The sequence below is a fragment of the Diabrotica virgifera genome, chromosome 10 (genome assembly GCF_917563875.1).
Source record: "Diabrotica virgifera virgifera chromosome 10, PGI_DIABVI_V3a".
Lineage (NCBI taxonomy): Eukaryota > Metazoa > Arthropoda > Insecta > Coleoptera > Chrysomelidae > Diabrotica > Diabrotica virgifera.
In genome coordinates, this window is record NC_065452.1 from 104,687,685 (window position 1) to 104,703,068 (window position 15,384).

The window sequence follows — 15,384 nt, forward strand, 5'->3', positions numbered from 1 at the left end:
AAACGGACGCGAACTCTAGGCAGGAAACATATAGGTTTTCTTGTTATAGGTCTACAATAACTAAAAAAGTAGTCAGCTACCTGAATTTTTGAGTGTCCCGAGAAAATCCTTATTACTCTGGACTAATTGGAAGTTGTAAATTTTTGTTCTTTCATATTTTCATAATTTTGGTTTTGATCTTCATCCCCATTTTTTACAACTCTTAGTGTCCCTCTTTAACAGTATCTGGAGATTATGGTCCGAATCAGTCATTAAAACAGTGCCATCTGCACGGCGGATTTTATTTACTCTTTGTCCGTTTATCCTGATACCTTCTAAAGAGCGCGATAAAGCGTTCGCAAATATTAGGTACCTCCGAGTAAACGTTAAGCAGTATTGGTGATAGCACACAAGCCTGTCTGCCACCTCATTATATTTCAATTGGCTTTGACGTGTAACAATAATTGGTCTTTACGATTGCTGTTTGATTCCAATAAATAGCTTCTATAATTTGAGAATATCTTTTATCGACTCCGATGTCGTACAACGTATAAAAATAAAAAATATACAAAGTAAAACGATTTAATAATATAATAATCATAAATAAAAGTCCAGATGTGGACCTGTGTAATGAATTAAAGTAATTAAAGTAAAAATTTCTACCTTGATATGTATATATTTGTTGCTTAAACATACTGCAAACTGTTTTCTTTTATATTTTATATAAAATTTAGACAAGTAATAAATATTACAAGTAAGAGCCCGTTCACATGACAAGCGCTTAACGCGCGATTACAACTACATACATTTTATGTGAAACCGTTCACATGCTTTAAGGGGCTATCCTAGTGTAAAAGTACGAAATCCATATACTTTTTTTTGGGAATTTCTAAAATAAAACGTACAGTACCAATTGTTTTGAAAATTTGCATAACCATTTATTACAAAAAGAAGTATACGTAAAACAATTTTCATAAAAAAATATTGAAAATTAAACGATTTATGCGCCATCTACTGGCACCGTAAAAATACAAACATAGCTCCACTGCTGCAGTAATTGAGACTACATAACAGAGATCCTGAAACATAAAATTTCAAAGTTATTATTGAAAGATAAGTTATTTTCCATACCATCAACTAGGGGTTTTTTGATCAGATAAAAAATGTCAATTTGGCGGTTTTTGAAACTGAAAAATGTTTTAGCTAATTTAAAAAAGAAATTCAACACTTCCTCATTTTTCCAAATTTTAATATTTTTTCTCACAATAAAACACTGAAAAACGTTTGTTTTCTATACTTCCACAAAATTTATTACAACTATGTTATTACTACAGCTGTTTCGGCAAAGTGCCTTTCGCAAGTGATTTAATATTTTTCAAAAATCCTAGTTGATGGTATAGAAAATAACATATATTTCAATAATAACTTTGGAACTTTATGTTTCAGGATATCTACTGGTCCCAAGAATCACTGCAGCAGTGGAGCTATGTTTTTATTTTCACGGTGCCAGTAGATGGCGCATAAATCGTTTAATTTTCAATATTTTTAATGAAAATTGTTTTACGTATACTTCTTTTTATAATAAATGCTCATACAAATTTTCAAAACAATTGGCACAGTACTTTTATTTAAGAAATTCCCAAAAAAAGTATACGAATTTCGTCCTTTTACACTAGGATAGCCCCGTAAGTCATTAAAACGCTCGTTGGCATGTGGACGGCCTCAAATAAAATGAATGTAGTTGTAATCGCGCGTTATCAAAACGCGCGTTAAGCGCCTGTCATGTGAACGGGTTCTAATACTGTAATCAACACGCTCGCCATAGAAATATAATTTTCTATATTTTATGCAAAGTTGGTTGTAAAAATCTGATTTCACCGGCACCTTTGACCCAAGATGTCGGAAGATTATCCGCTTCTGTTGTTTTAAATGTTATTAACCTTTTATTAGGATTATGATTATTAGATTTGTTTTTTGTAATAAAAATACGGGATTCATCTGTAAAAAGTGAAATCCAATGCGGCAATATTGCGTATCATAGGTCACAGCTTTTTTGTTAAATAATTGGTAAAATATTTGTTATTACTAGGAAATTTTGTGGTAATTTATATGGAGAATGCAAACTTTGAATATTGCACTTTCATCCAAGTTTTAATTAAGCATGTGATAGTAATTTTGACATTAAGGCGCAGCACATACGGTGAAACGAAACTGCAACGAAACCCTTTTGAAATTATTAGTTTGAAACTTATTTTAATCGTTTACCACGCACGCCGCAACCCAAAACCTCACAATCATTTCAGTTTTCTGTGATAACAGACATCTGTAAAATGTCTTGTTCAAGTGATGAAGCAGTGGTGGTTATGTATTTATATCTTCGACAAAGAAAATGGCACAATAGAAGAACTGTGTGGATACATCCCTACATTGTACATGTATGTCTGTGGCTGCCAAAGAATTACAAGAAACAGAAACTGAAAATTCATGGATTGTTATCGTATGAGCAAAACTACATATTATCTTGAACTTGTTGAAATAATGACACCTCAGCTGTAGAAACACAACACTGTAGAAACTCAGCTGTGAGGGAATGTGTGAGTTAAAATATTTATTTAAGTATCATCATCATCTTGGTGCTACAGCCCTTAGAGGGCCTCGACCTTCTCAAGCTTTCTATGCCATTCTGTTCTGTCCCTTGCTTGCATTTTCCAGTTGCCGACTCCGATCTTCTCGGCATCTTGTGTTACCCCGTCCATCCACCTCAGCTTTGGTCTACCCCGTCTTCTCATTCCCACGGGTTGCGCTGTTAGAATCTTTTTTATCATGTTCGATTCAGGGGCCCGGGCTACATGTCCTGCCCACTGCAGGCGGTTTCGCTTAATTATCGTGATAATATATTTTCCACCAAACGTATGCTTGTAGATATTCTGCAGTTCAAAGTTATAGATACGCCTCCATATTCCGTTCTCACAGACCGCTCCGAATATCTTACGTAGCACCTTTCTTTCAAAAATCGATAGAGCGGATTCATCTGTTTTAGTTAGCGTCCATGCCTCTGATCCATATGTGAGAACGGGGACTATCAATGTTCTATACAGCCTTATACGAGTTTTTTGAGACAGACGTTTGTTAGCTAAGTACTTTGATAGACTATGATAACACCTGTTTGCAATTATTATTGTCTTTTTATTTCCCTTGATGTGTTATTATTGGGGTTAACCGATGACCCTAGATATATGAACTCTTTGACCGCTTCGAAGTTTTGGTCATTGATGATTATAACTGCGTCAACATTTCCAGCTCTTGTGTTTGTGTTAGTCGCCAAGAATTTTGTTTTATTTCGATTTATATGTAACCCCATTCGTTCTGCTGCTGCTACTAGCTCGGTTAGGATTTCCGCAGTTCTCGCTCTGGTTCTTGTTATAATGTCCACGTCGTCCGCATATGCTAGAATTTGGACATATCTATTGAATATTGTTTCCCTGCTATCTATATTAGCGTCTCGTACGACTTTTCCTAATGCTACATTAAAAAGTTGACACGCCAGCGCATCTCCCTGCTTTAACCCCCTATGTATTTAAAATGGGGTTGACGAGTCGTTTTGAATTTTTACTGCTGATATCATCTTCGCCATTGTCACTTTTATCATACATATGAGTTTTTTTGGAATTCCTAACTCATTCATAGCGTTGTAGAGACTTGATCTTAAGACACTGTCATAAGCAGCTTTAAAATCGACAAAAATATGGTACATATCTATGTTAAACTCTTGCGCTTTTTCCAAGATCTGTCGTAGTGTAAAGATCTGGTTAATGGTTGAACGTCCACGCCTGAATCCTGCCTGATATTCTCCTAGAAACGTTTCGGTATAAGGCTTCAATCTCTCGTGCAAAATGTTTGACAATATCTTGTATGCTGTATTTAGGAGAGTTATTCCGCAGATATTATTGCATTCCAGTTGGTTTCCCTTTTTGTGTAACGGGCATATTAAGCCTAAGCTCCATTCTTCAGGCATTTGCTCCTCAGACTAAATTTTACAAACAATTTCTCGAATCATATTTAAGTATATCAATGATTAAAATAAGAATGATAAAATGATGAAATCAAATGTTTATCAATATTATTACTTATATAATTAAACATTAAATGAGCTAAGTCATTTTTAGGCATGCAACTCATTCATACCAAGTTTCCAAAATTTATGTCTTGATTCACAGAAGAGTATTCCGTAGAATTATATAGGATTCCTGTTGATATTCCATTTTGTTGTACCCACAAAGACGCGAAATCCGATGAAACGCAAACACGAGTTTCCTGCAAGCCGGTTTCAATGCAACTGATCTGTATGCGTTTCAAACTGTCAGTTTGAAACGATCAAAATAGTTTCATCATGTGTGGTCTCTCATAGGCGTCTATGGCATAAACCCAAATGACACTCAAAAGTAACTGAGGGTTGCAGTTTCGTTACATTTGCGTCACCGTATGTGCTGGTCCTAAATGTGTTTTATCAAACATACCATAAATCCAATCATATAAAAATTTAATAAACAACATAGATCGTGATCTATGAAATTTCGTACTTATGACTAAAGCTTGGATTATTAGACCAGCGCATTTAGGAAAAAATAAATCGATATTTGAATACAGCACCTATAGACTTGCAACTTTTTGCATTGTACCTATTCAGGATGACACCAGGAAAAAATCTACAATAAAAAAATGGGTGGAAATGCATAATTGCATTTTAAAGTGCATAACATGCATCCAAAAGTGCATAAACATGTCAAAATCAGTATATTAAGAATTAGATTTTGTTATTTAGGGGGTTCTTGGGGTCACTGAACACGGATAAGTAATCAGAACCGACCCCCGAAGCACCTGGTGCCCAAGGTTACTGTTAAGGCACGTCATCTGGAGCTTCGAGGGTTTTCGGCAGTCAATTGATGCAAGCAGTTTACTGAGAGGTTTCTGGGATCGCTGAACACGAATACGTCATCAGAACTGATCCCCGGAGCACCTGGTTCCCAGGGTCACTACTGAAGCAGCCATATTCTGGAGTTTTGGGGATTTTCGGCACTAAATTGATACAAACAGATTACTCGGCGAGTTTTTGTGGTTGCTGAACACGAATATGACATCAGAACTGACCCTCAGAGCACCTATTGTCCAGGACACTGCTGAGGAACGTCATCTTCTGAAATTTATTATTGGCACTTGTGTAGCCCACGGGGTAAATAGAATTGCAGAAGAAATAAGAAATCTGCTTCCGTTGATGAAAAATGATTTTATAAATTTTATGAAAAAAGTTTTCGAAAAGACTCCGTTAAGGGTGCAGTTATATATAAGTGATATAAAAAAACTGTCTTAGGCAACAAAGTTGATTTTTACAATTTGTTTAAAAATTTTTTTAAATAAAATTGGAAGTACTTTTTGCGTGAGTGACTTTTTGACCCTTATTTTGGGGTATCTCATAAATGTGATCATTGGAAATTTTTTTTCGAATGGATCCGAGATTCTCTCCTTATCTAATAAGCGCTTAATTAACAATTAAAGAACAATGTTTTAAAATACGATAAGCCTAAAATATTCATATTCATAGAAAGCTGATATAAGAAGGTTTGACCTTGAATTTGTGCACTTGGTGAATTTAAAAATAATACATATTTAGTCCAGAGAAATAAGGTTTTTGTAGGGACACTTGAGCAGCTAGGTATCCCGAAATAACCAAAGTACGTGCCTCCTAGCGGCGGGATACGGGCAACAATACATTGGCTTATAGGGCAGTCCTTACAGTAGGGATCCTGGCCTATACAGAAAAATGCAGGCGGGTGTGGGGTAATACTGCACTTTGGTTGCATTGGTGGTGTATTGGCTAAACGTGCAGTGCAGGGTATGGTGCTGATAGAAAAGGCATTCAGGCATCAAATATCCAAAAATCTTTTCAGGCCATAATAATGAAAAGACCTTCTCCAAACGCAATAAAAACTTATACTGAAATGATGGCATCTCCTGAGGTAAAATGTTCCGGAAGTAAAATGAGCCTCCGTTCGGATCTCCGGGTGAGGACTATCTCAGGGGGAACACCATTACAGGTTAGAAAAATCAGGATAGGGTCTTGGAATCTTGGTAGTCTTACAGGTAAGAGTCTGGAGTTAGTGGATGCGCTCAAACGAAGAAGAGTCCAAATTGCTTGTATTCAAGAAACTAGGTGGAAAGGACAAAGGGCGAAAGAACTAGGTGAAGGATACAAATTGTGGTATGTAGGGAGTAGTAACACTAGAAATGGAGTTGGTATAATTGCTGATAGTGAAATGAAAGATAACGTAGTAGAAGTTGTAAGAACGAGTGATAGAATGATGTCAGTGAAATTTGTAATTGATAAAGAGGTATTGAATGTTGTGTGTGTGTATGCTCCCCAAACAGGTCTGGGTGAGAATGAAAGAAGAGCTTTCTATGATCAATTAGGAGACGTACTGAGTGATATTCCAGCAGAAGAGAAGGTTATAATAGGAGGTGATTTCAATGCACATGTGGGCCAAACCAAGACAGGATATGAAACAATACATGGGGGATTAGGCTTTGGAACTAGAAATGAAGCTGGAGATGACATGCTTGAATTAGCAACAGCATTGGATATGGTGATTGTTAACACATTCTTTAAAAAGAGAGAAACTCAACTTATTACCTACAAAAGTGGACAACATCAATCCCAAATAGACTACTTCATGATAAGGAAAGAAGACATACGTGAATGCAAGGACTGCAAGGTAATAGTGAGTGAGACAGTAAGCCAACAACATAAGCTGCTTGTTCTGGACATCGAAGTAAAAAGCGAAACTAAACAAAAACATCGGAGAGGACCACAAAAAATCAAGTGGTGGCTGCTGAAAGATGAGAAAGAAGGTCTATTCAGGAGAAGAATAGTAGAAAAAATATGTTGGAACATGAAAGGAAGCCCTAATACAATTTGGAGAAAAATGGCCAGTAGTATTAGAGAGACTGCTATTGAAATACTTGGGAAAACGTCAGGAAAAAAGTTCGAGGATAAAGAGACTTGGTGGTGGTCAAACGAAGTACAAGGAAAAATAAAAGAGAAGAGAAAATTATATAAAAAGTGGCAAGAAACCAGATCCGACACAGATCTTCAAATCTATATGGTGGCGAAAAAGGAAGCGAAAGTAGCAGTAGCAAAAGCCAAAGTAGAAGCGTATTCAAACCTATACGATCAACTTGATACCAGGGAAGGCGAAACGAAGATATATAAAATAGCCAAACAGAGAGCAAAGAAAGCAAAAGATTTTAATCAGATTAGATGTATCCGAGATGAAAATAATAAAATACTAGTTCACGAAAGGGAAGTCAAAAAGAGATGGAGAAAGTACTTTGACAGCTTATTAAATGAAGAATTTGACAGACAGCCTGTAGAGTCAACGGAGACAGTAGCAGCAATGGTCACCAAAATAACCAACGAGGAAGTGGCTCAAGCGCTTCAAAAAATAAAGAAAGGAAAAGCGGTAGGACCAGATGATATTCCTGGGGAAGTATGGAGAGCATTGGGAGAGACAGGAACAAGATGGCTAGCAGGTCTATTTAATAGAATTATGGAAGTCGGACAAATGCCAGACGAATGGAGAAGCAGTATACTGGTACCTGTTTACAAAAACAAGGGAGATATACAACAATGTACAAACTACAGGGCTATAAAACTGCTTAGCCACACCATGAAAATATGGGAAAGAGTAATTGACAGACGGATACGTGAAGAGACCGAAATATCCGAGAATCAATTTGGCTTTATGCAGGGTAGATCAACAACAGATGCAATTTTCATTATAAGGCAGTTGATGGAAAAATACAGGAGTAAAGAAACAAGCGCTCATATGGTATTCATTGATCTTGAGAAAGCATATGATAGAGTTCCTCGAGAGATTCTATGGTGGGCACTCAATACGAAAGGAGTCCCTGGTGAATATGTAAAGATTGTGAGGGATATGTATGAGGGAGTTACGACTAGTGTTAGGACAGGTGTGGGAGAGACTGATAAATTTCATGTGAAAGTAGGATTGCACCAAGGCTCGGTGCTTAGTCCGTATTTATTCTCATTAGTTTTGGACCAGATAACAGCGAAACTACAGGGTAACATTCCATGGTGCTTAATGTATGCTGATGATGTCGTGTTAGTAGGAAATAGTGAAAGAGACTTAGAACAAAAACTGGAACAGTGGAGACATGCTCTGGAGGAAAAAGGTTTAAAACTTAGTAGGACAAAAACAGAGTATTTGGAATGTTCATTTAAAGATGGAGCTACTACAAATAAAATGGTATCTTTGGATGGTGAAATGATTGTGAAAAGCAATAGTTTTAAGTACCTAGGATCGGTATTACAGAGTAATGGAGAAATAGATGGAGATGCATGCAGTAGAATTAGGGCTGGATGGATGAAGTGGAAAGAAGCGAGTGGTGTGTTGTGTGACAGAAAAATTCCAATGAAGCTGAAGGGAAAATTCTATAAAACAGCCATAAGACCGGCTATGATGTACGGAACTGAATGTTGGGCAGTGAAAAAGAAAGAGGAACAACGAATGCATGTGGCGGAAATGAGAATGCTTAGATGGATGAGTGGAGTGACAAAGAAGGATAAAATTAGAAATGAGTATATTAGAGGAAGTCTAGGTGTGGCACCAATTGATGCCAAAATGAGAGAGCATAGGTTAAGATGGTTTGGTCATGTTCAACGTCGAGACGTTAATCACCCAATACGAAGAATAGCTGAAGTGCAGATTCCTGGAAGGAGTAGGAGAGGAAGACCAAAGAAGACCTGGGGGGAGGCGATAAGGCAGGACATGTTGGTAAAGGGGATTAACATTGATATGACCCAAGACAGAATTGGGTGGAGAAATGCAATTAGGGAAGCCGACCCCGCATAGGGATAAGGCAAAGAGAATGATGAATGATGACTTGAGCAGCTAGGTTGAAAATGGATTTTTTGGGTACTATATACCTAATACATTATAAATACAAAAATGCCCGTCACAGTTCGGACGAGAAACTTAGTTATTAACAAATAAGGGTCAAAAATGGCAGTTTTTTTGTTTAAATCGCTACAGGTAAAAATAGGGTAATTAAATATCTTATTTATAATATTCTTCTTTTTGTAGATGAGCCAAGGTTTAAAATGGCACTTTTTGAATTTTGGTCCGATCCTTTTTTGTTTCGGAAAGTGCAAAATAAGACTGAAATTTCAAAAATAAAAAATGTGCTATAACTTTTGCGAAAATGGCCTTAAGACTTTCATATTGCACGAAAAGTTGAGTCAAACATTCCACATAATGCACAAAAAATTTTAAGACGATTCGTCAATTAGTTTAAATTTTATTCAATTTGTTTATCGCAAAGAGCTTTTTTTACGCAATGTTATTGTTCAGAAAATAATGACATAGCAATTCTGTGGAAACCACATGCAAGAATAATAGTTATATTTTTAAAGTATTGAAAAAAATCATTAAAAAGTCGTTTTTATCACTCCGAAAAAAGTTTAGTAAAATAGAGTCATTTTTGGCTTCTAAACAATTTGAATAACTTTTTTGTTAGTAAATTTTGACTACAGAGTAAATCTACTTTAGGATTTCAAAAGCTGGTATTTTTATACGAATTTTCAGAAAAAAAAACTTTTTGCCTAGGTTAATTATTAAAGTTAGCTATTATTATTATTTAATTCGCAGTTACTTCTATATACATCAAATTCTCCTGTAACAGTGTTAGTTACCATACTACCCCGAAACGGCTTGGCCGATTTTTATAAAATTTTACACGGTTATCCTGTAGGACATTGAAGAGGTTTTAATCTATTTTTTATACCCATAAGTTATAAGGAGGGTTGCCCCCCTGACATTTTTTTAAATTTTTTTGGACAAAATTATCTACCTTAATTTTATATGATGTAGAATTAAAAAATACATACAACCCTTAATTTTCACTCTTCTATCACCAACTCCTATTTGTTAATAGCCATCCATATATTTACATCTATAAAATTCTCCTGTCACAGTGTTAAGGCCGCTTCTCACCATCAAATAATTTGATCAAACAGTTTGAGCAAACTTGACGTACTTGAGGAAGTACGTCAAAGTGACGTCACAATTGCAGTTTTTTTGAAATTCTAAAAATCTGTGCTCTCACTATCAGTCTAGTTTGATCAAATTTTTTGTATTGAGTTGTCTAACTTGTTTGTACTTTATTTAAAATTAAAATTTTTCATTACTATCCACAATGAACACTCAGGATGTGACGTCACTAACTGTCACTTTCAGTTTGCTCAAACCAGTTTGATCAAATTATTTGATGGTGGGACGCGGCCTTTAGTTTCCATACTCCTCCGAGACCGCTTGACCGATTTTTATGAAATTATATATGTATATTCGGTAGGTCTTAGAATCGGTCGTAATCTATTTTTCATATCCCTGAGTGATAAGGGGAGTTCCCCCTAACATTTTGTAATGTTAGGTGGGGTTGCGTGTACATAACGTACTCTATAAGACTACGACTACATACAAATTTTAAAAAATATGATCAAAATCCATCAACAAGTTCCAGCGATATTAATTGCAGCATATGTTTGCAGAATGAGTCTCATTTTTTGAGTACACGTATTTTAGTAATTCCCCTCCACCGACCACGAATTAATTCCGTTCGGAAGCCATTTTTAAAGTTTTATTAACCACTCTATTGAGGTTCAAAGTTTACTAAAACTTTTACAACATCTTCAACTTCAAAATGGCTCCAGTTAGGTTGCTTAATTGTTATAAACAAAGTAGCCGTCAATTAAGTAAAAAAAGTGGCTCACTTTGACCATAATTAACCTAGGCGAAAAGTTTTTCTTTGAAAATTTGTATAAAAATACCTTTTGAAATTCCATTGTAGTTTTAGCCTACAGTCAATATTAACAAAGTTATTCAAATTGTTTATAAGCCAAAAATGACTATTTTAGTAAAATGTTTTCTGAGTGACAAAAATGACCTTTTAATGATTTTTTTAAATGCGTTGAAAATATGACTATTCTTCTTTCATGTTGTTTTCACAGAATTGCTGTATCGTTATTATTTTCTGAACAATAACATTGCGAAAAAAAAGCTCTTTGGGATAAATAACTTAAATAAAATATAAACTAATTGACGCATCGTCTTAAAAATTTTTGTGCATTGTATGGACTGTTTGACTCAACTTTTCATGCAATATGAAAGTCCTAAATTCATTTTCGCAAAAGTTATAGCAAATTCTTTATTTTCGAAATTTTAGTTTTATTTTGCAATATCCGAAGCAACAAATAATCGGACCAAAATTCAAAAAACGCTATTTTAAACCTTGGCTCATCTACTAAAAGAAAAATATTATAAATAAGACATTTAATAACCCTATTTTTACCTGTAGCGATTTAAACGAAAAAACTCTCATTTTTGACCCTTATTTGTTAATAACTAAATTTCTCGTCCAAACTGTGACGGGCATTTTTGTATTTATAATGTATTAGGTATTATATATTGTACCCAAATACTGTATTATAGTACCCAAAAAACCCATTTGCAACCTGGCTGCTCAAGTGTCCCGAACATGGTATATTTTTGCCTTATTTCCCTGGTGTAATTTTACTCGTCTTTTTGAACCTTGAAAATTGTCATTTTTCGTTTTTTTTTTCAGTTTTAAATTGTTTATATCTCGAACACGATTAACTAGAGAAAAATTACAAGATACCTTTTTTGTTCAGAATGATCAAAAAACCTAAAAAGTTTATACAGACCAAAAAAATAAATGTTTAAATAAATTAGGAACCTTTTTCACATGGGCAACCTCTTGAACCTTATTCTGGGATATCTAATGAAAGCGATTATGCAAAACAATCTCATGGGAATGATTTTCCGAACGCTATAGGGACCCTTCCAAATGAACATCTGCCCATGGGAGGGATGGTGCAAAAGAAACACAACACAACCTGCAGGGTTACACAGAATCTACAGTAGTGGTGAAAATATAAACATGTCTATTCCAATAGGAGAATATACCTCTGTATTTCAGACAGACTTTTATGCAATCTTGCAATGTGCAAGAGAAATTAAGATAATGCCGAGAAAACTCGAACCACTGGCGGAATATAACAGTGACCAAACTGGTGTTGGTACCAGGGCAGCATGAAAGACGTTGTGATGAAAAACTGATAAACATATTATAAGAGCATCACTACAAAATAATTTGGTCCAGAGCCTGACCCAGAAAGAGAAAAATCCTGATTCCAAACACAACATAACTCTGACTGCGAGGAACTAGATCGCAGGCGGCAAACTGGTTTTGGAACTTACAAAGTGATTCCAAAAACATATGATAGCCATCCACCATCAACTTTACAAGCTGGCACATGGTTCCAGAATTCTGGAATAGGTATCATTAATAAATGGAAGATCTACGATAATAATGAAGAATTTGGTAGAGCATAAGTAGAAACGGAAGAGTCAGTAACTGCAACAGTATTCGATTATTACAAACGGAGAAGTTGCTCAAGATACAAAATAATGAAAGAAAAGTATTACAATTACACGATATCAGAGAAGAATTGTGAACAGCATGAATTCGAGGAAATATGTTAGTTAAATATATTAATTGTGAAATAGACTTGTAGTAAACGAGGAAAAAACTCAAATTAACAACCATACCTTTCAGCAAGTCAAAGAATTCACATATTTTGGATCGCTAATAAACGCAACAAACACGACAAGCGACGAAATAAAAAGACTTATAGCAATAGCTAACAGAATTGTTCACGGTCTCCAGAAACATTTAAAAAATAAGAATACAGTGATGAGCGCGCTAATAACCGACAAAATTACGCAAAAATGGGAAACAATAATGCATTGTGAAATAAAAAGAGATGAAACTAGTAGAGGTGGAAATTATCGATATAAACGTATAAATTAACATTACATAGTTTCCCACCTTTAGACGTCTGTGACAGGAGTATTTTATAAAATTCTCCTGTCACAGTGACAGTTGTCATACTCCTCCGATACGTCTAAAGGGGGAAATGTAATGTAATGTTAATTTATACGTTTATATCGATAATTTCCATCTCCACTAGTTTCATCTCTTTTTACTTCACAATGTATTATGGTTTCCAACGGTTTTCCATATTTTACGTTATTTTGCCGGTTATTAGCGCTCTCATCACTATATAAAATGTGGAGTAAAGCTCAATATCTACAAGATATTTACATCTTAAATTGTCAATTCTGGTTAAATGAGATGTGTGTGTGTGGTTGAAAAAAAGTGACTGCGGATTACTGGATCTAAACAATTTTTATATTTTGAGCTCATGAATTGCTGCACTTTATAATTTCTTTTTCATTTTTTTTATTGTGGTTAACAAAAGGTGTTTGGTTTTATATATATATATATATATATATATTTTTTATGTATATATTTGTTTTAATCAATTGGCGCCAAAAGTATCCACAAGTCACTCTTTCAGATGGATAACTTCTACCTATTGATATAATTAAATTTTTTTTAATTCTATTTTTTTATAATTATATTTTTTTATTCTATTTTTTTATAATTATATTTTTTTATTCTATTTTTTTTATTTCTATTTTTTTATTCTATTTTTTTTTATTCTTTTTTCCCAAATATATACATACATTTTACAATTTTAAACCTATATTACAAATGTGTTTATACAGCGTTTTATATACTTTTATATCTTTAGATATATGTAATTGGGAAAGATTGTATGGATTTTTAATACATTTGAATTTATTCAATTCATAATTTAAATGTTGTACCTTATCCTGTATGGTGTTATAATTTAAGATCATATGTTCCGTTGTTCCTATTTCTCCGCAATCACATAAGGGATCTTGCCTTAATTTAATTTTAAAAAGATAGGATGGAACCAAAGTGTGATTAAATCTTAATCTACAAATCGTTTTGACGAATGCTTTTTCGAAAATGCCCTCTTTGAACCAAGTAGAAGAAGGAATAGAACTTTTTAAGTTTTTATAAAATTTTCCCTTGTGACTTTCACTATACCAACTTTCCCATTCCTGCTTCACTTGGTTTTTTGAAAATATGTTTAAATCTGAAGGGGTACATTTATAATTGCTAATGTAATTTATATTTAGGGCCCCTTTTGCTAAGTTGTCGACTATTTCATTATGTTTTAAACCGCAGTGCGCTTTAATCCATGCTAGTTTTATGCGTTTTCCACTGTTCGTTAATTCCATAATTTTTTTGGCAATATTTAGCTCAATACAATTTAAATTGATTTTATTGTGGAGTTTATTTAATTTTTCTAGGGCGCTTCTGCTGTCAGAAAAAATAATGAAATTTTCCTGAGGGCAGTTAGTTTAGTTTCTATATATAATAATGCCTCAAAAATAGCTGTCAATTCTGCGGAGTATATTGAGAAATGTTCATTTAATCTTTTTGTTACTCTATATTCGATACTTGGATCCCAAACTGCACATGGTTAAATGAGATGAAAAATACAGAAATGCAAATCCGCTACTTCCAAATGTCGAATCATAAAAAATGACAATCTAATGAACACCAATCAATTAAGTATAAATTATTTATTTTGATATTCTGCTATGCAGACGGTTTCTTTAATTCAAATTACGATATATACAAGCAGATCACATCGATCTGAGTTTCACTAAAAATAGTTGTATTAGAAAGTGAAAATGGACTTGTTTGAAATATTAAAAATGTTTATCACATCCTTACAAAATTCAGTGAAATGGTAAAATACCGAGACACGTCTACACTCTAATAAACAATGTAATACTTATTTTTTTTTAGTTATAATTACATGAATATTAATCATTTCTTGTACATTTATGTAAATATGGACTCAAGAGGATGAAGAAACTTATAACAAATAAATAATATCAAAGTCACTGTCGACAAATTATAAAGTTTTTTTAAATCTGATTCTTTTCAACAAAATATTTGCAATACTATGGAGTTTTTTTAGACACACTCCATAAAATTTAGTTCGTAATATTGATTAACAGTGATTATTGAATAGTATTTCGTTGTAACAACAATTTAATTTTTTTGTTTCAAAGAACTTTTAGACATTGACGAATGTATTTGGTTATTGTCACAATGATTGAATATTAATTGTCAAAATAACTAGAGTACATTAATAATCAATAACACTCAATTTATTCAGCCAATAAATTAGATTCGTATATTTAATAAATAATAGTAATTCTGGCAGCAAAAGACTTTCTTGATTTCGTAGATGATAAGCAATTACCTTGTTTTATCGTGACAATGTACAGATTTCATTAAAACGATGTACAAATGTTGTTAATATAGAGTAATATATGATTATTCCATAGATGTAAACTGATT

The 15,384-nt window shown here is 33.9% G+C and overlaps 2 protein-coding genes across 4 annotated transcripts in view; one reads left to right on the forward strand and one right to left on the reverse strand.

Moving 5' to 3' along the window:
- The window catches only part of LOC114333446 (uncharacterized), a 346,961-nt gene that overhangs the window by 151,055 nt on the left and 180,522 nt on the right, over positions 1-15,384 (reverse strand). The window lies entirely within an intron of this gene.
- LOC126893131 (uncharacterized) lies at positions 8,478-14,887 on the forward strand. Its single transcript, XM_050663079.1, has 2 exons — positions 8,478-8,848; positions 14,824-14,887. Exons 1-2 carry the CDS (start codon positions 8,511-8,513, stop codon positions 14,885-14,887), a joined length of 402 nt encoding a protein of 133 aa, XP_050519036.1. The 5' UTR covers positions 8,478-8,510.

Bases quoted from the DNA above. Each gene is read 5' to 3' on its own strand.
- LOC126893131 (XM_050663079.1), top strand. From the start codon at position 8,511: ATGATGTACGGAACTGAATGTTGGGCAGTGAAAAAGAAAGAGGAACAA. The intron at 8,849-14,823 runs TATGACCCAAGA...ATTTTTTTTTAG, and splicing joins GTAAAGGGGATTAACATTGA to TTATAATTACATGAATATTA.